This window comes from Thalassophryne amazonica, chromosome 20, assembly GCF_902500255.1.
Source record: "Thalassophryne amazonica chromosome 20, fThaAma1.1, whole genome shotgun sequence".
Classification (NCBI taxonomy): domain Eukaryota; kingdom Metazoa; phylum Chordata; class Actinopteri; order Batrachoidiformes; family Batrachoididae; genus Thalassophryne; species Thalassophryne amazonica.
Genome location: NC_047122.1, coordinates 36,467,586 through 36,494,244, shown reverse-complemented (window position 1 = coordinate 36,494,244; position 26,659 = coordinate 36,467,586). Strand labels below are relative to the sequence as shown.

The 26,659-nt window shown below is 39.8% G+C and overlaps 1 protein-coding gene across 2 annotated transcripts; it reads left to right on the top strand.

Moving 5' to 3' along the window:
* Positions 1-98: 98 nt before the first annotated feature.
* cers2a (ceramide synthase 2a) lies at positions 99-23,336 on the top strand. 2 transcript variants are annotated; one of them, XM_034160214.1, is made up of 11 exons: positions 99-448; positions 11,774-11,947; positions 12,064-12,181; positions 16,444-16,562; positions 18,872-18,929; positions 19,227-19,277; positions 19,463-19,555; positions 20,268-20,396; positions 21,415-21,521; positions 21,728-21,881; positions 21,966-23,336. In XM_034160214.1, exons 2-11 carry the CDS (start codon positions 11,775-11,777, stop codon positions 22,110-22,112), a joined length of 1,149 nt encoding a protein of 382 aa, XP_034016105.1. In that variant the 5' UTR covers positions 99-448; position 11,774; the 3' UTR covers positions 22,113-23,336. The 2 variants fall into 2 exon arrangements, with proteins under 2 accessions (XP_034016105.1, XP_034016104.1); XM_034160213.1 differs by lacking the exon at positions 99-448 and adding an exon at positions 7,418-7,752.
* Positions 23,337-26,659: the final 3,323 nt, after the last annotated feature.

The following is a 26,659-nucleotide window of genomic DNA, read 5'->3' as shown; positions in this document are numbered from 1 at the left end:
GATTTTACCGAATGTCCGAGGGTCCTGAACGTATCATAAACACCCCTCATACGGCGTAGACACACGTCACTTTAAATAGCCTGCTCCCGCCCCTTCTGTTTTAACATCAACCCTTACATCCAAATTCACTAACCCGGCTAAACTACGACTAGCCGAGGCCCGTTAAGACTACTTTGATTGGACGAAAATAAAAAAAAGTTATTTCTCCTTTTAGAACTGTAGGGGGAAGTTTTGGGATTAAAGTGCGACACGTTTTTCTCCCCACTCCCTTGAAATGTGTCGAACCTGAGATCAGAAAGAGGAAAAAAAAAGGCCGATTACAACTCATTCAACAATCCACAAATCCGAACGTTTGATGGCGAAATCTCCGTGAAAGACCACCAAAGCAGGAAGAAGCTAACCTGACATCATTTTTTACAGTTCGCGACCACATACACAGTGAACTGAGGTAAGTTTATTTATCGCACTGTTTATACATTTGTAACAGCAGCCAAAGAGTCAAATTATTTTACTCCCCACACTCTGAGATATGAGGGTCTGTGAACGTCAAACATTCTCACTGATAACTTTTTAAAATCTGGCGCTCACATCAAAGTTTAGCTAGCTAACAGGCCTCCGCTGCGCGTGATGTTGGTGGTGTTTGTTTTGTCACACCGCGATAAGGAGGTCGGCTAAGCACCAAAGTTACTCAGCCTCCCCTGAAGGGAAAAAAAACCTTATTACTTTAAGATAAACGGTCATTTATCGCTGCAATTAATTTTTTTAAAAAAATCTCTCGCTACTGTTTTCTATCATTAGAGTTTTGAGTCAAAGACACGTATAACCCCGCCCGGGCGGCGATGCAACATTAATTATTTTGATGTTTGTGCTGATTATTTGAAGCTCAGTCTCACAGTTCCGCTATGTCCGGGAGACTCCCCTCTTGCGCCATGCGTGCGCCACTCCCTGCGCCAGTGCGCGCACACGGCGTAGAGAGCTGGTATACGGGGTTAAGTCTGCGTCAAAATGTTTGGTGGTGATATCACACACCACCATGGGCGCAATTTGGTGGGGGATAGGGGGGCATGTCCCCCCCCACCTTTTCAACCAGGGGGGGCAGAATATGGTATGTCCCCCCACCTTCTGATATATATGTGTGTACTTGAAACATGCTATGCCAGTCTTATGTGCTAAACCATGTCAGAATAGTATCTTTGTTTCTGCAAGTTTGTATTTTTAGCAGCAGTGACTTATGTACACCACCTGTTTCTTGTTTGTCACATTCAGAATTTTCTGGGACTGCATTTGCCCAGATTTGAAACCAAAAATAGTTGCCTCTAGGGACTAGTGTCTACACATAAGTGTCAATGGACCATATGCTAATTTACTAAATTCTGAAAGTTAGAAAAGGAAATCAGAAAAGCAATCTGGGACCTCAGAAAACACATCTGCAATTATTGCTTGATCTCCAAAATCAGTCTATGCAAGCGAAATTATGTTCAGTATGAGTGTTATTAGTGCCACTTTGAAAATTAAATTCATAAGTAATTTATCCTAAACTTATGATCTGTTGTTTTTTCAAACTTGTGCAAAAACAAATCTTGAGAAAAAAAATACAGTATGTGATAGTTAATAATTATTAAGAGCCTATTCTTTCATATTTATGAATACATTTGACCACATTGCAGTTGTTTTTTTAATGAAAACTCAACCTATCATTGTTTTTGAGTTCTACACATGTGGTGATACCTTATTTACACCAGGATGTGAATAAAATCAATGCTGGCTATTCTCAGAATAAAGTACTTATATCCACAGTTTCAAATTGCATAAGTCAAATGGTGTCCACTTTATGGTCTTCTCAAAACATTAAAATTACTGTTCTGGATGCTCAGAATGCATCTGAGCTTATCTAGAAACCGTTGGCTTCTGGGGAAGACCCAGACCCCCCGCCTATGGGCTTCGGCCCTGCGGGCCTCGTACTTTGTCCCCCCCGAATTTCTAGTTCTAAATTGTGCCCTTGCACACCACTGTCAGTTCTGGGAGGGGGGTGGGGGGGTGGGTACTGCCACTATAACTGGTGCTTTGATTTTTAAAATGATTATTTGTAAACTGTTCAGCCAAAAAGAACGTAACCCAAAAGGAAGAACACCTTAAATTGTCGGCAGTTGCAGTCAGTCTATTTTTCTGTTTACCGTCATGTGACCACATTTTCAGTGGTCATGTGATCAATTTTTCATACCTGACACTCACACTCTCACGAGCGCCACTAGCTTAGCTTATGACAAGCTAAAAGTGGATGCTCTCGTTATGGCTGAACAACTCTCCAGTTTCTGGGGATTCTGTGTTAGTATGCGCCCGCGGCCGACGTACTTGTTTAATTCCTGCACAGTTCTTCAGATAATGAGTATATCTCATCTGAATCAATTCTTGAATTTACCAGTAATACAATTATAAAGATAACTGAAATTTTAAGAGCGGCCGTAATAAATATTTAAGAAACTTAAAGTTTATTAGAAACTTCACCTGTAATTGCTCAAGCACATTGTAAACATTGACACGATGGAGTTTGATGCGGAAGAGTTCAGAAACATACGATTGGAATGGTATGATGACCATTTATAGTTGGCGATGAAAGACTTGGGTGTTAACTTTGTGTTAAAGTCAGAACTAGAAGCTGCACTGAAAGAGATCTATCTGGGAAGAGACATATTCTGTGTGTTGTCACTCCAACGAGAGCGGCACGCAGAGCAGGGTGGCGAAAGTTGTCCGGTGAGCTCAATCTGTGGGCGAGTTATCCCACACTTCCATAATAGCAGAGATGTCGGTCCAATGAGAGCGGCACTCTGAGCAGGGTGCCTGACACCATGACCAGTAGCCCGACAACCGGCCCTGAATTGGGCCACATACTGACCAATAGGTGAGCAGCGCTGGAATTCCCACTCCTAAATGAACAATAGAAGAGCAGCGCTCTGAAGTCAGCGTCTCGGCTGCCAATCAATTACAGGCTAGGAGAGAGAGGCCCGTATCTTCAGGACTGGTTGTCAGGCTACATGACCAGTAAAAGTCAAGCTGGAGTCACCTGATCACAAGTTCCAGCTGGTAATATTTCCAAAGCTGGAAAAATAGACTGAATCCAGTACGATTGATTGCTGTTATTGTTCAGTTTTTCTGATGTCCGCTGCCTAGTAGCCAAAACATTTCTGATAGTAGCACCGTGCAGGAACACAAGTCAGTCAAGTAGGTGTCATTTGGCAGCAGGTTTTGCTGTTTGGTAATGACGTTTATTTGTATTTTCTTAAAATGAACGTAACAGCATTTTATCGCTGGAACCTGATGATCAACAAAGATAGAAGGAAAAGCTCAAAGTAGTGACGCCATTGTGATCAGTCATATTTTTCCATTGCGCCAGAAAGATTGCCACTCCATTAAATATTGGTGTATGTGTGGAATAAATTCAAATATACATACCTTGTTCACACTCCATGCGAAATTTTGCCTGAAAAGGTGGCGGGCTAATGCACGAACACCGCCAATGTTATGTTCGTCGGAATACTTGATTTCATCATAAATAACTCACCTGTTTGTTTCTACTTTTGTCCTTTTCTCATTCATTAAATGTGTTCCTTGTATTTTAATTTAATTTCGGGTGGGCGCTTAACCAACTTTCTTCAAGAAAGGGGGTGGGCTGATGCTCAGCCCTGGGCCCTCCAACAGGCGAATATACTATGACCAAATGTTTTAGTTTTACTGTATATATTGTAGTTTTTTATTTATATCTCTAGACAGTGATCAAATCCTTAAATTTAGTTTCATTTGGTGGCATTTTTTTCCTGCAGGGAGAACATTCCATTTAAAGGACAGTCTCATCTGAGCTGTAGTTTAGATGGTCATTGACCTGAAATATTGTGAAAGCAACCAAAGCCCAAGTCATTCACCTAACCTTTATGCCATCAGATCAAGAGTTCCTAAAAAAAAATGTGCAGTATCAAAGTGGAAAATTTTCAGGCACGTTTTGATTCCCAGTCATATTTGGTTGTTCTTCAACCCAAGGACTATTTACCCTGAATTGGTTGCCAAATCCAGCCATTGCTTTCTCAGAAATCCTGCATTCAACCAGACAGGCAGCAGTCACACTACCTGCCGTTCTCTGCTGGTTGGCGGTGGTAATATTCCCGTAAATGTCCAAATATTTACAAACTTGCTTATTCTTATCTGCAGGACAGAGGGAGCATTTGGTGATTGTGAGTCATATGGTGGCTGTCCTTCTGTGAATGTACCCATTTGTCCTACAAGAAAGGCAAAGAAAAACAATGTATTTGCACCTGAAAATGTCAATTCTAATGTAAACATAACACAAGATACAGAAAAAATATAAATAATTAAAATAATGAAAAACTGCAGTGGAAGGTCAATAAAGGGCGAAAACACATTTTCCAGGATCTCTCTGCAATCAATAAGTCTAGAGAGACAATGTACGTAAATAAAACATCTATGAATCAGTAAATCATTTGGAACCAATGAGTGATGTTACGATGACATCACAAAGATCCTATGAAAAACAGCATCTGAACAATATTTTTCAGAAAATCTACACAACCAATCAGAATAGAGGTTACTAAAAGCTAATATTGATAAGATCATTGTTTGTCATTGTGTAGTATCCATCACCCCTCTGGTGCCTTTCATTCTCTCTGCAGTATAAAAGTTATTCTGGCTTTTCAGATATAAAACATGCACCAAAATTAGTTTCTGGTCATTCATCATCATGAAAAAAGATAATAAACATCTGGTTTGTTCTTATCATTGTGAAAATTAAAAAAAAACTTTTTGTCTGTACTGCAAATTATTGAGAGCAAACTCCAAACTCTGTCACAATGCTGTGAAACCTTTGCAACACCTGTGTTTTGGAAAAATGTGAAATCTGTACAAAACGAAAATGATGCCTGCTACATGGCCAAATACAAAACAAAATACAAAGTGGCTATTGATACAGCCGCTCCGCCACTTCATTCAGCATTGCTGTGATTGTTGCGAGATAAAGAAGGACGTCATGGTGTCAAAGCTGTACAGGAGGCATTTAACGAAGTTCAAGCTAAAAATTTTGTTTTAGGATTAAGGTTAGGGTTGTGCATTTGGGTAGTTTAAATAACAGATTAGATAGAACTTTATTAATCCAATGGGAAAACTCCCTCAGGGAAATTGAGGGTCCAGCAGCATTGGACAGTAGCACACAGGGTAAGAAGCACACGGAGTATCAAAAGTAGCTGTAAAAAAGAATTTTCAAAAAGTAAATACAAATATAAATACCAGAACTACTGGCTATAACTGCTCCTCTCCTTCCGTCCTCTGTCTTCCTGTTACTTCTCCTCCTCCAGAGTCAGTCTGATGGCCTGAGGGACAAAGGGGTTTTTCAGCCTGTTGGTCCTGCACTTGCTGAGGGTGCATAGCAAAAGCTATTTGCATTTTGTGTAAGGTACTGTATCATTAGCAACAGCCAACATAATATATACCATAATAGGAAAGTAAAGCTGCAATTAAAGATTCAATACAATGTGTAGCTGAAGATAATGCCAGTTTAGTGATGGCAATTTGAAACACTGTTTTGCAAAGTTTTGAAATGTTTCGGAACACTGTCTGCAGTCTATCAGTGATCCGAAATGCTGAAAACTGCCACCAGCTGGATGTATGAATGTGCATCCATATCAAATTATGAATGTCGTATTAAAAGTTATAGTTGGTGTGGGGGATGCATGCACACTAGTGCATATGTTCTTGGTTTCGGGAAGGGTACAGGAAAAGGTGGCAGTGAATTTTGATGTAGTAAACTTGCAGGATCTCTATCATAGACTGTGTATACTGTGTATATCTCGTATATACTGGACAAAGCCTATGTGATGTCATTCAGTGGTTTCTGTAGCAACCCAGAACAACTGAAATTACTTCCTTTTCTGGGTGTCACCATGTTGAGAGCCCCGCCCACACTGATTCACAATGAACTCATTAATACATAAAGGGGTGGAGCATGGGAGGCTCAGTGCGTGAAGAAAAAAGCCTGAACAATCCCCTCTCTTCATGTTCGAACCACCAACTAACAGGCTACCTGTTTGTGTCTTTATTAAATCACATATTTGGGGACTGCGCAGTGGTTCTCCTAACTCTTTATTTTGGTGTGGACACTAAAAGTTATGAGCTGTGTATTTCCTCAGTAATCATGAATTAAGTGGACCTACCGACAGCTGCTAAAAGTGCTAACACCATTAGCATACAACATTAAATAACAAGAGTTTCACTCAACATGAATATTTCAACAGGGACATCTTAGATGATCTGTTGGGACATTTCACCACACAACAGGCCAGAATATTCCAGGTATTTGGAATAAAATACTCCCAACAGACAGCAGCAACACAACAGCGGGTGGCTCCCTTACGGTCAGAGGCAGAGTCACTGGGCTCAGCCTCTGTCACTCAAAGCAATCATGCCCACAATATACAGAAATTTATGGATTAAAACATCTTAAACTAAGAAGTTAGAAAAAAAAGTCCCCCCCCACCCGTACAGTTATCAATGAGATGAAAACAAAACTGTTTTTTGTACCAGGCAGTAAATATTTTTATTTCTGCACTTAAAGTTGGACATTTTAAAATAGGTTTTGATGGGAATGTGCCCTGTTTTGGAGCTACCCTCAAACAGACAGTCAAGGAATTGCACTTACAGGTTGGAGTCAAAATACGGGCTCGAGTGTTGCCACTTGTTCTCTACTGACACTTACGCAGGGTCTCTGTGCACAAGCATATACATTGCTTGTTTCAGAAAGACAATGGTAAAAGGTAGCACTGGTACCACAGTCTCTTATACAAAGAGACTAGTAGCGTGTTTTTGAAGACATGGCTGTGATTGGTCCATCTGATATGTCGGCCGCTATTGGCTATCACATCACGCTCTGTGATTGGCTGTGGCGTAACCGCCGAAAATGTAAGTTGGTTCCACTCCTCCAGAGACTGTGGTACATTGTAAACAAAGGCTGCAGCCAATCAGAGAGCGGCGTGTCTCAGCCAATCAGCAAAATGTCAGAATCCTGACTAAAAGTCACTTGACCAAATAACCCAATACTGACTCCTTTGCCTTGCCTGGAGTAGTGGAACCAACTTAAGTAAAAGGTGGCAGTGAATTTTGGTCTAGTTTGCTTGCAGTGTCTGTTTGTGCATTTTGGCATATGTTGCATGTTTCAAGAAGAGTACAGCAAAAGGTGGCAGTAGATTTTGATATAGTTGAATTTGTGCACAAAGGCTGTACGTGCACTAGCATGTGCATCGCTTATTTCAGGAAGAGTACAGAAAAAGGCGGCAGTGAATTTTGATAGTTTACTTTGCATACCCTACAGTTAACATATAATTACCATAATGTGGTTGCTGAAGCTCGATGAATATTACACAGCCTTACTGAAAACAACTTTCGAAGACCGCCACTGGAAATGACAAGTCTTTTCCTAAACTGAGAAGGTATACTTCCTTGATTGTGCACTGTATCTGCGACTAAGCGGATGTTTGTCATCATGTCTACTTGAAATGCATGAAGTGAGCCAAATGTCACAGCTCTACCTGTCAAACCAAACCAGTCCCACGAAGCACCTCCCGACAGAAGGCAGCAAACTGGTTTCAGATCATTACTCACGTGGTTCTTCCGTGAATAAACATTGCATCCGCGCACTGCTTCATGACAAACAACCTGGCAAGTTTGACTCAAACCTTGAATCCACATGGCCATGAGGTAACATAACTTATTATTTTCTTTTTACAAAACTAGTGTTTAACTGCAGCAGGGTTTATGTATGTTTATTAGTTCTCCTAACGTGCTTTCTGCTTCTGCATTTTTTCATTATGGTGTCTGGTTATTTCAGCTAATCTTCCCTACATCAGATGTGGATATATTTCAAACTGAAAATGTGCAATAACCGATCAGATTGTGGCAATAACAGGATGTGTCTGTACTTCCCGTTTAGGAAGTTTGATGCCCACCTGAGAACTACTGCAGGTTTAAGATTGGTTTCCAGTTTAGAATAAATTGAAGAGATAGTTTTACAATATATCGTGTTGACAGTAAACAATGAAATAGTACATCCAATCGTGTTAAAAATATTTTTTTTATAGGAAGTGGCTATTCGTACGTAGCCATATTAGTAACGTTTGTACGCAGCGGAGCCTTGGATGTGATTAACGTAGTTTAGGAATCTACGTATCAATATTGACCAATGACAGAGACGCAGAAGTTCATTACGGCTACGTCCGGATAGCCACTGCCATATTTTTAATCTGCGGCACTTAAATTCTACGACGAATATATTATTCCCAGGGTTTAGTCTTTCAGGCTTAATTTCCGACCATGGAACAAAATATTCCCCGTTAACTTAAATGGCCATGTCGTGGATTGAAGATGCCTGACAGACAAGGTTCAGGGTCATAAAGCAGCACCTCAGCGCCTCTTCTGTTAGCCTAGCTAAAAGATTTTTAAAATGCTGCAGTCCAAGGTACACCCCTTCTTACAGTCATTACCGTAACATAAGTTGGTTCAGAATGTAAAGTTGTCGCGCCTGTAACGTTTAAAACTTGCTGTATACAATTTGAGTTTTTTTTTTTTTTTAAGAGAGCGCGAGGGGCCGTATGACCGCGTCCCATTCAGATGTCACTCGTGCTCACTGCTCTCCGTGTCGCAAATTATTATTATTATTACTATTATTATTATTATTGTGGTGGACAAGTGGTTAATGCGCTTGGTTTCAGTACGGAAGGTTCCCAGTTCAAACTCCACCCCTGCCATATTTCTCCATGTAATGTAGAGCTGCGTCAGGAAGGCCAACCGGCGCAAAACTTGTGCCAAATCGATCATGCAGACCCACCTTGGATCTGCTGTGGCGACCCTGAGTGAAAACAAGAGAGCAGCTGAAGGGACTTACTCTTGTTAAAACACGTGTGTGCTTAAAAAAAAAAAGCAAAACTTTAACAAGTATGTAACAGCTGTTAATACAAGTTGTGTTCTTGATCACTCAGCCCACACTTGCATTAACAGTTGCTGAAATGTATTTCTTTACAAATTGAATTTTTGTCTTCACAAGTTGTACACTGGGCTGAGTGTTGAGTCGGGTCTTCAAGACCAGAGAGGAAAGGTTTACTTTGCAGACAATGCTGTGATTTTGTTGGAATAAATGGATATCTTGACTGCAGCACCTGAGGAGCTGGAGTGTCTGAGTTTGTGACTGCCCTGGATCAAGACTAGAGATCCAGGTTTTCAATGACTCCATGGTTTCAGCTGACAGAAGCATATGGGTGATTCTTAGACTACGGGCACTTATTATGTCCTTTGATCATATTGTATGAAAAACAGGAAAAAAGGGAAATTTCACACTTTTATAGTTATCTTTACAATGAAAGTGTGTTAAGAAATTTGTTCTAGTAGTCTATGATGACTTTTTCACCTTTTTTCAGCATCATTATATGCAAATATTGCCATTTTGTGCTTGTCCCACACCCAGCCTTTTGATCTTCAGTGATAAAAAATGAATGGCAAAGAAACGTTTTTTCTAATGTTTTAAAATATCTCTTACTAAAATATCAGTAAAATAATCAAAACATAATTGGGGTATTCAATGTCATACAACTGTTGTGATTTTTTTTTAAACAAAATATAGTTGTCCCACACTATTGCCGTAATTTCCACCACAATACTGTAATGTCCCTTTAAACAGTTTGTATGAAAGATTGTTTGGGTCGTTTCTATGGAGATAAACAGTGACATCAGAGCACATGTATATAGCGCCATATCACAACAAACAGTTGCTGATGAAATGATAAACGTGGTTTGATGTAAGATCTGCATCGGCTTATTTGTTTAACAATTGAACGGTCCCTCTGGAATAATAGTAGCTCACTATTACATCATCCAGCAGCAATTTTTATTAATTCATGGTGCAGTAAATGTATATGAGACATTACTCAAGTTATGACTCATTTGCATGGAGCATCATTATGTTTAATGCTGCTACTCACATCTTAACCCACTTCAAAATGTTTGTACTTGCCAAGTTTTACATATATAAAAACATTTTTTGTTTTTTAAAAATCGCAATGAATGCTTTAAAAAGTGTTGTGTGTATCATTTAGGTCTTGTTTTCTGTTCACACAATGGTTAGAAATGAAGCCCCTGGTGTTTCCTGTCTTACTGTATGGTTGTGAGACATGGACAATAACCAGTATACGTCACACACTGGTTATTGGTGTTGTCTTTGGTGGATTCTTGCATACTGCTGAAATGACCTTTGTCAAATAATTTGTTACTTGGGCAGACTCGGATAAGGAGAATCACTTGCATTGGCCATGTGGTGCATATTTCTGGGCATAATCCAGCTCACAGGTGCCTCACATGTTGAGGACCCAAGCAAGTGGGAAAGGTCAAGGGGATAGCCACGTTCACCTAGTTATGTTGTGATTTTTACACTGTATAAAATGATGTAAATGTAAATCAACTTTTTACATTTACTAGCAGTCTTATTCTGCTTTTTTTTTGTACAGTTAAATGTGCTTGGGGCTTCAGTTTCAAGCTGGGAGGCTCACATTTTCTTAGATACAATTGGGGGGGTTCTCCAAGGAAAAAGGTTTCAAACCACCTTTTGAATCAGGGTGAGTGATACTAATGTGTATGAATCCATATACATGTCTGTATTTAGGCATTTTGCTTAAATCAGTCCAATCTAATCTATATGTATTTATGCATATTTGTAGGCTGTGCTCACCCACATCCCATAATTCTCTGTGGGAAAGAATGGCAACTTGCCATGTCCTCATTTATATGGTTTGCACACTCCACAGAGAGCCTATTATCTTTTGTTTATTCACACCTTATGCCACGGGTCCAGAAGGCATTGAAATGACTTGTTAACATGACGGCGTTAAGCAGAGCCGCTGTGGTCAGCCAGCACAGCGGTGCAGATCGTGCAGGAACGATTGGGCTGATATATTTCAGTGTCAGGTTTTTTTTTTTTTTTTTTTTTCTTTTTCTTTAATGTGAACACACTGTTTCTGAAAAAGTGTCAACCAAGGTGTCCCAGGTCAGTAAAAACTGATTTTCAACCTTTAGTTCTGTTGAACCTTTGGTTCTGAAATCCGATTGTGTATACGCTGCAGAGCGTGTGGTGTGTTTTTCTTTTCAGACTGCTATTTCATCCTTTGTCTTTTTCAGATATTGTGGGGAATGTGACGTTTCTTAAGAAATCATCTGTGCAGGATGTGTTTTGTTGTGCAACTCTCCCTTGCTGTTCCTATGTCAGATGTTGTGCACACATTTATGAATTAGACAACACTGTTCAGAGGTTGTCTGGTGCGCACAGTTTCGGTTAACCTTATGATACACGAACCATGTCGCTCATGGCAAGTGCGTGGCATTTTATTAAAGAGTGAACTTGAATAAATATGTCAGTAAGGGTCCAGCGGTTGTAGAGTTAATATTTTTTCAAGAGATACCAACCTGAAGTCGTAGGTGTACGTTTTCTGTAGCGCACTCTTCTGTCATCGGTCCACTCAACTTGAACAGGAAGTGCCCACATATGGAGAGATTAATCACCTCTGATCAATAATCTTCCATCTCCTTCTTCAGGATATTGTCATGGCTGAGAGAGCTGCTCTGTTAATCAAATAAAATGCACCCAGCTGACAAACTCTTCTTTGAATTCTGCTCTTCATTTCTGACTGTCGTATTAAAATGAACAACAAAGATGTTTTCTCCTTTTAACTTGTTGTAGGATGCCATCCGAGAAGAGTGAGGGGTTATGGGCAGACTGGATTTGGTTTCCTCAAGGCCATGGTTGGGCTGACCTGAAAGACCATGATGGCAAAGTCTTTCCCAAAGCAGAGGACCTCTGGGCGACTATCCCCATTGCTTTCTGCTTCCTGGTCATCAGACAGATATTTGAGAGGTCTGTCATGATGGTCTCCCTGTTGTTTCCTTGTTCTGTCTCTTTTAGCTTTTGAAGTGAAATTTAAAAAATGAAAACCACTGTATGAAGAGAGACTCTGCATTTTCTGTTTTCAGAACCATAGCAATACCTCTGGCCTCTCTGCTGGGAGTGAGTGACAAACGCCGTGTTTGTGCTGCTCCAAATCCCATCCTGGAGTCCTATTTCTGCAACACATCAAAGTATCCTGCACAGGTAATCACATCACAACTGGCACGGCATCATCCATATTCGTGTATCATTCCTTTGGCAAAAAAGCCATCAACACAAAACCAAGTAAACCTGCCAGCATGTATACATGGGGTCCAAGCCCCACACACAGGCTGCCTCCTGAGCTACCGAGCTCCTGTAATGCCCATGTGACTAGTAACGATGCAGTTGTAAGATGTGGACCTGATCCATGGAGCCACATGGGCGACGGTGCTGTCATGCCAAGTTTGCCCTTAAGAGGACTAAATTTAACTAAGACGTCCATACCTTTTCCTTTCTTCTACTGAATCACAGCCCTTGCTCTCAACCACGTGCATAAGGTCTTGTGCTTGCAGGTAACTACTGTGTAACAGTTTATATTATCAATATCAAAATCTAATTACGTTCAACCAAGTGTTCTACCAAATAGCAACAACACTGATATAAATATTCTCTTTATGATGCATATACTCGTAAAGATCAGTGGTGATTGGGCAACGGATTGAGTTGAATTTTTTTTTTTAATATGCCAATCACAATATCAGTCACTTAAAGGTGCTTTTTCCTGACCCTTTCCCTGAGCAAGCACATTGGGAACAGTGTTCAGAAAAATAACTTCCTCAGGAATTCTGATTACAGCAAGGAACCTCAACCACACCAGACTTACGTGGTGACTGTCCTTGCACATATCCTGCCCATTTCATTTATTATACAGGAAAAAGGTTAAAAGCACAATTGCACATTACCCCAGGCCCGACTCAGTTAAAACTGTTTTACAGCAGGTTCCTGTTTTACACGTAAACCTACACACAATCATTTCATTCAACCATGTAGACAATAAACCTAACATGTTCAGCACACATTCATAAATCATAAGTAAAAAGATAAAAAGATCAGACAAGTGAGAGGTAGATCAGTGGTTACATGAATAACTATTCAATAAATCATCTCTGTAAGTTTTTTTAAATAGTATCTCTGAGCTGATAGTTCTAGTGCCCAGAGGGATGTCATTCCACACCTTAGTATAGATGTAGAAGAATGATCTTTGTCCATAAGTGTTTTTATAAGAAGGGACTTGGAGCTGTTCCGCCGATGTTGATCTGGTGCTCCTTTGAGAGTTTGTAGTTGGTACTAGAGCCAACAGAGCTGGTGGCAGGTTGAAGTTTTTTAACTGAAAATAGAATCTAATAGCCATACTACTTATATAGTTGTTGAAGGTCAGAGCATTTGATCTGGACAGAGCTATACAATGGTGGGTCCAACCTGGAAGTTGACAGTGAATTTTAAAAGCTCTGTTGTACAGTCGAGCCACAGGATCAAGAACATCATTTGTGGTGAGAGACCATATAGGCAAATAATAGGAGATAGAGGAGAGGACTACAGCATGAAGGTACGTATGAGAAACAGAGGTTGTCAAATATGGTCTGATTTTGTTGTAGACATACAGTTTTTGTTGCAGTTTCTTGGTCAGAGAGTTGACATGTTCTTTGTAATTAAGATGAGAATCCAAGAGCACACCAAGATATTTATAGGTTGTTGTTATGTGCAGTTTGTAATCGGAGAACATGATTGTGTTGCACATTTGGAGTTGCTTCCTGGGGGAATGAAAATACATACATTCTGTCTTTTCATGTTAATACTAAGGTGGTGATCCGTTAGCCAATTTTGGAGTGTTTTGAGATCAGATGACAATTTAGCATTTACAAAATTGGGGTTTGAGTCAGAGTAAAAGAGTACAGTGTCATCTGCATACAATAAAATGTTAGAATAATTGCATATAAGTGGAAGATCATTAATATAAAGAAGAAACAGTAATGGACCAAGAGTACTCCCTTGTGGTACACCGATATTGTATTTAAGAGGACGAGATTTAGTTTGACCAATTTTGACTATTTGAGACCTGCCACTCAAATACGATGTAATCATGTCAAGCACACTTTGGGACAGCTTAAAGGACTGAAGTTTACTTAGTAAAATGAGATGATTTACTGTATCAAATGCTTTATAGAAATCTATAAAAACTGCACCTGTAACCTGTCCTTTGTTTAAAGCAGAGCGTATATGTTCAGTGAACAGTAGAACAACAGACATAGTGGAACGTTTGGACCGAAAACCATACTGAGAGTCACTGAGCAGGTGGTTGTTCTCCAGGAAGTTGATAAGTTGATTATACAGAGTTTTTTCTAGTAATTTTGATATTGTTGAAAGTATAGCTATTGGTCTGTAATTAGAAATGCATGTAGGGCTGTCTGATTTAAATATGGGAATGATCAGGGCAGTTTTCCAGGAAGATGGGAACACAGAGTCTAATACATAAATTGATCAGATGGTGAAACAAAGGTACAAAGCTTTCAGAGTGTGTCTTCAGGAAGTTCGTTGTTAAGCCAGTGACATCCCGTGTGTGAGAGTTATTTAAGGATTGAAAAGTGGCAGATATCTCTTGTTGGGAGACTTCTGTAAAGGAGAACAATGGTTGAAGACCTGTCTGCACTGTTGTAACATCAGGAGATGTGAAGACAGAGGTTAACTCCCTTTACAGAGGATATAAAATAATCATTAAAAGCACTTGGCAATCCTTTCGTGTCCCGTGACAAGGTTACCATCTATTAATTTGAATTTATTTAAGTTATTCTTTTTATTGTTTCCTGTTATGTTGTTAAGTACTTGCCATAGCGTTTTTGGATTTGAGCCAGCTTGAACAATTAAGTTTTGAAAATATGTCATTTTGGATTTGTATAATTCAGCCGTGCATTTATTTCTAATTTGCCTGAATTGATATTTACTCTCTGGCGTTTTGGTTTTTCTATATTGTTTTAAAGATGTAGCTTTTTGTTTAAGAAGTTTAATTATTTGGGAGTTAATCCAAGGTAATTTATTTTGCCGTTGTTTTATCGTTCGGACAGTTGTATATTTTGTAATTACAGTTTCGATTTTCTCATGAAAATTAATCAAGATTTGATCAGGGTTTCTAAGTTGTATTTCATTTGACCAGTCCATATTGTCAATGTCTTCATTTAATCATGGTAAATTAGAGTTTAGTACTTTGGTCACAGTTGGATGACTAGCATGACCTTTTGTATTCTTGGCTTTTTTCCTGATTACATATGTAAGGAAATGATCAGAAATAGCAGTTTCTACTATACCAGAGAGAGCGAATTTGGAGGGTTGAGAAGTAAAGATGAGATCAAGCACAGAGCTGCGTGTTTTTCCAATTCTAGTTGGGTTTTTGATTAACTGAGTAAGTCCAAGTTTGGTTGCAAGAGCTTTTAATGGTTTAGATGAGCTGTCATTCCAGTCCTGATTTAGGTCTCCAAGTACAATCAATTCCTTTATATCAGAGAGTTGAGACACATATAGGTTCGGATTTACATAGGTTTGGATTTTCTCATATACTTCTCTGCCACACCAGACTTCTTCATAAAATACCACACTTTTTTCTTTTGGCACACTTTCATAACCTTTAAGTCCACAAACAAACAATGCAACTCCTTCTGGCCTTCTCTGCACTTCTCCATGAGCACTCAGACCAAATATTGCATCTGCAGTGCTCAGTCTGTGTAATTTAAAGCTGTCTACTTTTGAAAATTATAGAAAATTCTTCATTGAACATTGCTGGTCTTGGTTGGATTAGTTGTTGAGATATGAATTTGATGCTTTTCTATGCATCTAATTTTAGATTTATACTTCCCCATTTGTGGCACCAACTTGTGACTGGCTACTATGAACTTTGGCAGCCAGCGATTTGTTCATTTTTCTGTGTCATTGGAACATATTTCATGTTTATTGGACTTAATCATCTTAACATAAACGCGTGAGTGTCCATTGAATGTATGTGCAGGTTGTGGTACATACGCATATCGCCTCCCAAGCCCATGCGAGTCCCTACATTTCAAATGTTGGGATGTGGGCCTGACCCACAGGACCACACAGGCGATGGTGCTGTCACCCCATGTTTAATACCAAAAGCACAAACTTGAACCAAGGTGTCCTTTCTTTTTCAAAAAATCCACTGAGTAACAGCTGTGACTCCCACCGTGTCCACATCCTGTGGAGGGTCCTTGCTGTGCAACCACTGTCCCCAGCCCCACCGGGCTTGGACCCCTAATTACAGAATTCAGCAGTGTCAGCAATTGATGAGAATATTATGAGGGAAATGTCATTGAAGGTCACTCTCACATCTCATGCCGTTTGTCTTGATTGTGAGTTGACTGTCCTTGCATCTCACTTGCTAAGCTAAAGTCTCTTTCCCTTGCTTCTTCTGTTCTTAGAGCGCCTTAGAGACTTTAAGCAAACAGACAGGCTGTTCAGTCCGGCAGGTCCAGAGGTGGTTCCGGCGGCGGAGAAATCAGGACCGTCCCAACAAACTGAAAAAGTTCCGTGAAGCCAGGTAGCTGAAACTCTTGAGACAAGTGTCATTTTCTGCCTTTGTCGGTTTTGAGTCACAGTGGGGCATAATCAATGTTTTCCCTCTGTTATTATAATTTAATGGCTTGAGTCAGTTAGAAATGAGGTGTGTGAGGCAAAACTTACTCTTCTCTGCCTCACTGAGCACAGTGTAGAAAAGGTTGGGGTCTTAGTGAGAAGCCCTTCGCTGCACCCAAATACTCTGTATGCACTACATACCCAACCGTTACTGTAGCACATATGGGAATAAAGCGAGTGAGGAGTAGTAGTAGTGGCAGTACCCTGTCACCATCTTAGCTATTCTTTGACCCAAATGTTTACAGATGCACAATTGTACATACTGCTTATACTGCGAAAATTTCAGTTTGCGATGGCATTTTTTCATAGGGTTCCTGATGCTTAATAATTGTATGTTTGTGCAATCCCACAGCCCCTTGGTTGCTGTCATCATTTTCATGCATGTCTGAGTACTGTTTGTATTTAATTGGGAGGTTCGTCTTTGTTACTAAGTTTAGCTGCACCATATATATCGTCACCTTCCTAAAATAATGGCCTAAGTCATATTTTCCAAAACATGACTTAGGCCATTATTTTAGGAAGGTGACAATATCATCTAGGTGCTGTTGGATTAATGCTAAATGCATACGGATTGTGACGGACTGCTTTTGTCTGCTATATAGTAAGCAAGTATGAGTATTCAGATGGTGCCAAATTGTACCATGTTTAAATTTGATATGAAAAAGTCTGGCAAGGTTTCAGAGTTAGCCCTCTGGTAACTACAATTAGTCATTCTGTTCCAGAGTATGTCTTGTACAGGAAGATGTGACAGAGCACACAAGTGTTAAACTAATTGTCTTAAGCTCTTATTCATCCCAGGGTCCATCACACTACTCAATAAGGAACAAGATGCATCTTGCTAGCATCTCCCTCTCACAGTGCATCCAGAAAGTATTCACAGTGCTTTACTTTTTCCAAATTTTATGTTACAGCCTTATTCCAAAAAGGAGTAGATTCATTTTTTTTCTTCAAGATTCAACACACAATACCCCATAATGACAGTGAGAAATGTTGTTTGGAAAACCTGCTCCAGAGCGCTCTTGACCTGAGATTGGGGCAATGATTAATCTTTCAGCAGGACAATGACCCTAAGCACACAGCCAATATTCAAAGGAGTGGCTTCAGGGACAACTCTGAATGTCCTTGAGTGGCCCAACCAGAGCCCAGACCTGAATCTGATTGAACATCTCTGGAGAGATCTGAAAATGGCTGTGCACCAACATCCAACCCATCCAACCTGAGTTGCTGCAAAGAGGAATGAATGAACAAAACTGCCAAAAAAAAATAGGTGCACCAAGCTTGTGGCATCATATTCAATAAGACTTGAGGCTGCAATTGCTGCCAAAGTGTTGAGCAAAGGGTGTGAATACTTATGTATATGAGATTTCTTAGTTGTTTTTTTTTTTTTTAGTTTTTTTATAAATTTGCAAAAAAAAAGTTCAAAAAAAACTTTTTTTCATGTTGTTATTATGGGGTGTTGCGAGTAGAATTTTGAGGGGGAAAATGAATTTACTCCATTTTGGAATAAGGCTGTAACATAACAAAATGTGGAAAAAGTTAAGTACTGTAAATACTTTCCAGATGCACTGTTTACTGCACAGAGGTTCTCTCTGCAGTTATTTTCCACACTCGGCTTTTAATGTCACTATTTTTATGGGTTTTTTAAAATTTCATACGGGATAGTATTAAGGTTTTAAACTTTTTTTTTTTTTTTTTTTATCAATCTTTTAGGCTGTTTAAGGCAGGCTATTATGTCTGTGTGTTTTTATTTTTTTATTTGTGATTTTGATCTGTTGTATCTGTTTGTTTTTTTTCTTTTTGTGTCATTTCTCTGTTCAGCAGCTGTTGCAGCAGTTTTTCCCAAGCAAAATTTCCATGCAGGGAAAATAAAGTATATTTGATTGAATCAAAGTTTCACCTTGATACTTGAAATCTTTGTCAGGACACTGCATACACCCAGATAAACGAACAGTTCAAATGTAGCTGTATTAGATTTGACCTGCATTTGGCAATGCAGGTCAAAAACAACAGTCTGGAATTGATACTTTGCATTTTAAGGTGCAGCCAAGGTTCTTTGAAGGAATTTTTAAGTGACAAGTGGAATTTGAGTGGTCTTCTTATTTGTGTCTAAATGTGGACTGGATCGGGTGCATTTTGCCGGCTGAATGTGCAGAGCTCAGGTTTGATGTTTTGCATGTGCTTGACACATCTGAGATCATGTCCATTCTTTTACAGTTGGAGATTTATCTTTTACCTTCTTGCTTTCTTTGCTGGCCTGGCAGTCCTTGTTGATGTAAGTACTGTATTTACTGTGTTGCCAATCTATTTTTAAAGAAAGCAGTTTTCAGAAATGTAACCAGTGAATTAGTTGGTAATTAATGGCTATTTTTTCCCCCTCACACCTTCTGCTTCATAGATGAAATTACGTACAACGTTCTGCATGTTATAATACGTTTTTGTTTTTGTTTTTTTTTATCCTGGACACAGCAGTTAGTGGTGATGATGTGAGCTGCACACTGATTTGAGAACTCCCACATGAATCATTATCACTATTAAGTAAAATGAATATTTGATATCTGTCTCTCATCAGAAACCATGGTTTTACGATATGGAGCAGATGTGGCACGGCTTCCCAAAAATGGTACGCTAGATCTATAAATTTAATCAACTCCAGTTATTTTCATTTTCTTAAAAAGAATAAAATAAAATAACATTTCAGACTGGTTTCTCTTTACTTTTTTCATCTCCTTTATTTGGTAAACAAATGAAAACATAATCTGAAAGATATTTTTCCTGAAATTGCTTCTCCCCCTCCTGTTTTCACAGTCACTGTTGCCTTCCCAGTACTGGTACTACATGATCGAACTTGGCTTCTATATATCACTACTTTTTAGTGTGGCATCAGATGTCAAACGTAAAGTAAGTGATTCTGTGTTAAACTTTCTCTTTTGTGGACTTTTAACCCCCACACAAGAGAAATCTGAAAAAAAAAAAAAAAAATACAGTCAGTAATGACACTGAGTAATGAGAATGGTTTGTTTCCTGTAGATGTTAAATGTTCAGTTCCGCTTGTTCCCCATTAAACTGTTGGTGTTTATGGAGCTGTTTCTGGTACATCAAACAGAGGTCTCTTCTATCATGAATGTGTTTGTTTGATTCTTCCACTCTGAGTTAATGTGTGACCGTGAAAGGGCACAGACAGAGTGTCCAGTGTGTCTGTGACCACGAAAGGGCACAGAGTGACTAGTGTGTCCAAAAGTCAAAATGTCCTTGTAAAAAGTGTCAGACTGACAAGCCTGCCCGAATATGCCAGCTCTTCTTTTATGATTCCAGCTTGAAAATACCATGAGCTAATGGTTTTAAACGATGGCCGTGTGGATTACTCAGGACCGCCGCTGCTGTGTTGAAATCAGTCTAATTTGAGGATTTGTTGTGGAGCACTTTTGTTGCCTTTTTTCCGTATTGTACATGGATTTCGACCCGTTTTAGGGCCGGTTATGATCTGCTATCTTCATAGAGTTAATCATTTGTTATAGCAGCACCAGTCAGACGCCCACTGTTGATTCCTGACCAAAGTTTATGACTTGATCAATAAGTTACAAAAATAATTTATTTTTGCCTTCTACTTCAGGATTTCAAAGAGCAAATTGTTCACCATGTAGCCACCATTGCTCTCATCAGTTTCTCCTGGCTGGTCAATTATATCCGAGCAGGAACTCTGATCATGTTGGTGCATGATGCTTCAGACTATCTAATGGAGGTAAGACACCAAACATGTAAAGTAAAGATCTAATGTTTAAGAAGTAAAAGCTTGTACCATACTGTTTGTATTTCTTCTTAATTGATGTAAATAGAGTCCAAGACACATTCAGTGACTTGGAAATGTTCATGTATCCATCCCCTTACTTGTCTGACGAAAACTGGCAATAAAACTGACTATTTACAGGTATTATACCAAAGTGTTCCATTACTTATGCAATCCATCATCATGGCTTTTATATTTTTATTTAATTTATATTATATCAAGTTGTAGAGATTTACTTTCAGTTTGAGTTTAAGGAAGATAATTTTAGTTGTTTTTTTTTTATTGAGAAGCCTGATTTGCTTTTTCTATTTCAAATGACATGAACAAATTAACCTGTGTGAAATACCAAGGTGCCCAATAGTTTTGTAGGGCATTGTATAATCTCCACAGCCACTGTGAGGTTTTGTCACGTTATCACCGTTCACACTCTGTCACAACGTTCAAAGGCAGAGATGCTTTTATTTATATTATTTTCACATGTGAAATTGTTGAACCAAAATGGGCTTTGAGCCTTTACAAAACTGGACCCAAACTAAAGGGAACTCTGTTTACAAGACACCCCCCCCCCCCCCCCCCCCCCCCCAAAAAAAAAAAATGTTTGTCCTTTGCCTTGTTTGGAAAAGAAAAATGAAAGTACTTCCTTAAGCTTGTTATTGTCTGTGTCAGTCTGCTCTGTTTTGTGGGTGTAGTCCATGTTACACCACACAAGCACACGACAGGACGACTCTCTGCCTGCCGTCTTCTAATTGTCAGAAATAAAACCTCACACTGGCAGTGAAGGTCAAAATGCTGAAATTGACATCGTGTTAAAAGATAGTCAGCACACTTTAAAGGCTTTCTTCCATTCCACCTGGTTCATACTGACCAAATTATTTCTAACTTTAGTAAAAGCACTGTACGCTTCATATGGCTCACTGCCCCCTAGAGGAGATTAAAGGCAAATGTGACACTTGTTGATCTCTTTTTATTTCAGTCCGCCAAGATGTTCAACTATGCTGGTTGGAGGAGAACCTGCAACTTCATCTTCACTGTGTTCGCTGCAGTTTTCATCATTACCCGCCTCATTATTCTCCCTTTTTGGTAAATGAAACCACAACGGTGTGATTTTACTTCAGAATTGGTTTTATTTCTGTAACTATTGGGGGGAGCTGTGCCACGTTTTCCACGTACTTGGCAGAGAGAAGCTGCTCATCACAGGCACATTGTCTACAATCCCAGCTCCTCTCAATAGGCTTTTGATGAGTGTAGGTGGCTCTGACTGGATTCTCTGTTCTGCCTTTGTCCAGGATCATACACACGACATGGGTGTACCCGCTCACCCTCTACCCCCCCTTCCTTGGATATTACTTCTTCAATGGGCTGCTGTTTGTGCTGCAGGCTCTGCACGTCTTCTGGGCCGGTCTCATTGTTCGCATGGTCATCAAGTTCCTGCCAGGCAGTGTATGCAAAAAAAAAAAACACTATCAAACCGTACTCTGTGCTACGTACTCCTTTTAAGTTCATGTGATTTGTCTCGCCCAACAGGACATCGTCGAGGATGAGCGAAGCGATAAAGAAGAGACTGAATCGGAAGACGACGAGACAGATGGCGAGCGGAGGGAAAAGGCGAAGAACGGCTACATGCAGAACGGCCACACTCTCCACAACAACAACCGTAGTAAGACTGACTGATTGGACAGTGGGCACTGGAGGGCGTGTCAGGGACAAGGCATTCCCCCCCAACGATGGCAGTGGCTGTTGACTGAAAGGCAAAGATTGGAAGTGTGTCATGTTGAAATGTGCAGCAGGTGGTGGACACACACATGTATAAACACACAAACGCTGTATGTATTTTTTGCTAAATTTGTCCAAACGAAACACTCCTCCAGCAGAAGTCCTGCAGTCCAAATGTGGAATGTTTACACTAAATTAAGTGAGGAAAGAAATGAAGTCAGCAGTTTGGGATTGTAATGTGCCTCACTCCTTCCTTTTTCTCACACTTAAAGTGTCTCTCACTAGTTGCCAAGATGTGCTGTTGACCAAGTTGCAAAATGTACCTGCTTGTAACCTACTTCCTTGTTACTGGAAACACCTTGACAGATCGTGTGGACGGGACAGCCTTCCCTTCCTGCCATGTGTTAACTTTCCTTAGTATTACTGCCTTTAATCCCCACCATCGATTTTTCTCCACTGAACTCTGTGACATTTGGAGTCGGTGCTGCCATTCCGTGGACCATAATCTGATTAAAGTCCTCTGTTTGCTGAGTTAATATCGGCTCAGGACTCAAACCATTCACATGAAGTTATTTTGTTGCAGCTGCCATTAGTTGACGATTTGTCACTTATTTTTTGTTGTTGACAATTCTTTGGTGCCCAGGATCAACTAGTGTTGATTAAAATAAGGTCACAAACATATTTATAGCATAATACATGTCTGTAAATGTTTTAGCAGCAAAAGCTGACTCATTGAATCAAATATGCCTCTCTGGATGTCTGAAATTGTTTTAAACACTGCTTTTCTTTCTGCACTTTTTTTTTTTGTGGTTTGAATTTTAAATTTAGCAGATTATTCATTGTTAATTCTTTACAGGCTGCAAGAGTTAATAGACTTTCCATGCAGTGTTTTTTTTTCTTTCTCTCATATCCATATAAGAGCACTTTTTCTTTTTCCTAAAGATCAGCATCGACTAAACATTCAATGAACAAGGTGTCTAAATGGAATGCAGTTTTTTTCCCCTCTTTAATGATTTTGATCCCCCCCCCCCCCCCCCCCAAGTTCTTCCTCTTTTGTTGTTTCATAAGAAAAAAAAAAAAGGCAGGCTAATCATCTTGAGTTGAACACCAAGTATGTTATAATGTGTATAGATTTGCAAAGTGCCTTCATCCTCATCCCATGAGGCAAGTATTAAAAAAAAATAATTTTTCTCATTGTTGAAATGTTTGTTTCTGTGCCCGAGCGTGAGCAGGTTTAATGCACTTATGCTCGGGGCTGCGTTACCTTTTGATTTTGTTAGACGCCTCGACTCACGGTGGCTGATCACATGCAGCTGCCTTTTGCTTCTACATAAGAATTTTTAAATTCAGCTTCCTTTTCATTTTAGGGTTTTGTTTTTGTTTGTTTTTTTCTCCCCCTGCCGAGATGTAAAATCCTCAATGATAAAAAAAAGAAAAAAAAAGAATGGTTGTTCCTTTGTTTTGTCTTTTATTTTGAAGGTGAAATGAAGTGTTAACAAGAAGGCAAAGTGGTTATTTAAGAAGTACATGTAAAACAACTAAGGTCAAAAGAAACCAAATAAATGTAAAATAGAAGAAACTGGAAGATTACACCATACAAACTATCTTCTACAACAACAAAAAAACTCCTACATACTACAAACATCTACTGGAGGTGTTCGTGTTGTTCACGTAGCAATCCTTCAAAACCAGAAAAACCAACTGTAATTCAGAGACGTGTGGTTAAAAGTATCTAAAATATTTGTTATGCTGATGTGAAAAGAAGATAAGAGCCTTTATTGTCATTGTACATAGATAATTAGTCGTCTGCATTTAACCCATCCTAATTACAGTTGGACACAATCCAACCATGAGGAGCAGTAGGCAGCCACAGTCTGGCACCCGGGGGACCAACTCCAGATGTAGAGAAGGGGTGGCATATGCACAACTGCAGCAGCAACATGTCTCTCTGATGAGTACTTCACTCTGGCAAAGGGCCTGATTTACTGAAGGTTTGGAGGCATAAAAACCTGTGCCTTCCTTATCGCCCACAAAGTAAAGGTGCGCACTAAGGATTGCATTTTTCATATTTGCAAAATTTTTGCCAACTTAATCCATTTGTCTTAAAAGTGCAATCAGAAGTGTGTCTACCTGAGTGCGCAAAAAATTACAAGGCGCACATGCAAATTTAGCACAAATAATTTTGTTTATTAACACCAAAAGCAGTTTTCAGGGGCTTGTGACCGCGTCTATTTTGTAGTTTTAACACAGGATGCAGTGCCGTACTCAGAGTCTGGGGGCTGCTGGCCCTTGTGCAATCTACTGTTAGAGCCTAGAAATTTAGGATGTTTCTGTTTTTCGATCGACTCAGAGCCCCACCCCCCCACCCCACATACAAAAAATATTGGAATACAATTTGTCAGTGACAAACTATTTTGGAACTGGAAGCGTTGGTATTGCCTCTTAATCAGATTAATAGAACGGAACAACAGACATTTTTTTTTTTTTTTTTGTCCCCTCAACCCATAAAACTGTTGGACATGATCTAGCTGTGGATGTGGGACAAATATGACTGCAGATGGACGTCTTTCATCAGTCGCTGGCACAGTGAGACCTGGAGGCGCCGCAGAGCTATTAAAATATCGGATGGCACAGTATCGTGGTGACAGACTGAGCTGCACTCAGCTGGAACACTGGGTTATCGTGAAACATCTTTATAAGTTGTATTTGTAAATTCTGGTATTTTGGAATTGGTCCAATTTGAAGGACACAACTGAGATGAGTGGACATGTGTACATTAAATATTGCATCCCCCACTTTTGGCTGCAGGCTTTAAAGTTCTCCTGGTTTAATTGCATATCAATCAATCAATTCAATCAATTTTTTTTATATAGCGCCAAATCACAACAAACAGTTGCCCCAAGGCGCTTTATATTGTAAGGCAAGGCCATACAATAATTACATAAAACCCCAACGGTCAAAACAACCCCCTGTGAGCAAGCACTTGGCTACAGTGGGAAGGAAAAACTCCCTTTTAACAGGAAGAAATCTCCAGCAGAACCACGTTCAGGGAGGGGCAGTCTTCTGCTGGGACTGGTTGGGGCTGAGGGAGAGAACCAGGAAAAAGACATGCTGTGGAGGGGAGCAGAGATCAATCACTAATGATTAAATGCAGAGTGGTGCATACAGAGCAAAAAGAGAAAGAAACACTCAGTGCATCATGGGAACCCCCCAGCAGTCTAAGTCTATAGCAGCATAACTAAGGGATGGTTCAGGGTCACCTGATCCAGCCCTAACTATAAGCTTTAGCAAAAAAGAAAGTTTTAAGCCTAATCTTAAAAGTAGAGAGGGTGTCTGTCTCCCTGATCTGAATTGGGAGCTGGTTCCACAGCATATGGAGTGGGATCACTTTACTTTCGTGCACGGCCTTCGCACTGTTCCTGACTGGCAGCCTCACTGTAACCGTCTCTTGTTTTAAAGCGACGGGGTCAATTTTCAGCCTGTTCAAGCAACTTGCTTCACAATTAAATTGCTCAAGCATCTCCTGTTTCTCATGCTCCGTCTTACGGCCTTTCCTTTCTTACCCCCCCACCCCGGGTCCACTGTTATTTTCCTAAATCTTTAGCCTTCCTTTGCTTTGAGTACTGAAAGAATAAACTCCTGTGTCACTTCAGGAGACAGAGTTAAGGTGGGGTAAAGCCCTTTCTGCCACAGTGATGACGACTCTTTGGGCAGGACAACGCAGGCCGTGTTTGATTTATTGTGTGGACTGTTATTCAATTCCTACTTAAGTATTAATAAAGGTTTTAGATGCCAGGTGGACACGAGTGTGTATGCAGGAGCTAGTTTGTGGGTGCTCATTTTTCTCCTGATGATCACAAGAAGAAGGGTAACGGACTCTTATGCAACTTGAGTAATAAGGGACATCAGAGGCAACCTGGACACACAGGTCACGGCGGTTCTTCGGAGTTTGTTTTAGAGGAGGAATGGTGAGTTGAAATGACAAATTTGACTTGGAAAAGCGTAAAAGTTCATATTGATTTTTGGCCATTTTGGAGTTTAAGATGTCACCATCCAGTGGCAATACTCATTAATTAAAGGGTTACCTCACGTACAGTAGTGTTCAGAATGATAGTAGTGCTATGTGATTAAAAAGATTAATCCAGGTTTTGAGTATATTTCTTATTGTTACATGGGAAACAAGGTACCAGTAGATTCTCACAAATCCAACAAGACCAAGCATTCATGATATGCACACTCTTAAGGCTATGAAATTGGGCTATTCGTAATTAGTAAAAAAAAAAAAAAAAAAGTAGAAAAGGGGGTGTTCACAATAATAGTAGTGTGGCATTCAGTTAGTGAGTTTGTCAATTTTGTGGAACAAACAGGTGTGAATCAGGTGTCCCCTATTTAAGGATGAAGCCAGCATCTGTTGAACATGCTTTTCTCTTTGAAAGCCTGAGGAAAATGGGACGTTCAAGACATTGTTCAGAAGAACAGTGTAGTTTGATTAAAAAGTTGATTGG

Bases quoted from the DNA above. Each gene is read 5' to 3' on its own strand.
- cers2a (XM_034160213.1), top strand. The intron at 11,948-12,063 runs GTCTGTCATGAT...TTCTGTTTTCAG, and splicing joins ATCAGACAGATATTTGAGAG to AACCATAGCAATACCTCTGG. The intron at 16,563-18,871 runs GTAGCTGAAACT...ATTCTTTTACAG, and splicing joins AAAAAGTTCCGTGAAGCCAG to TTGGAGATTTATCTTTTACC.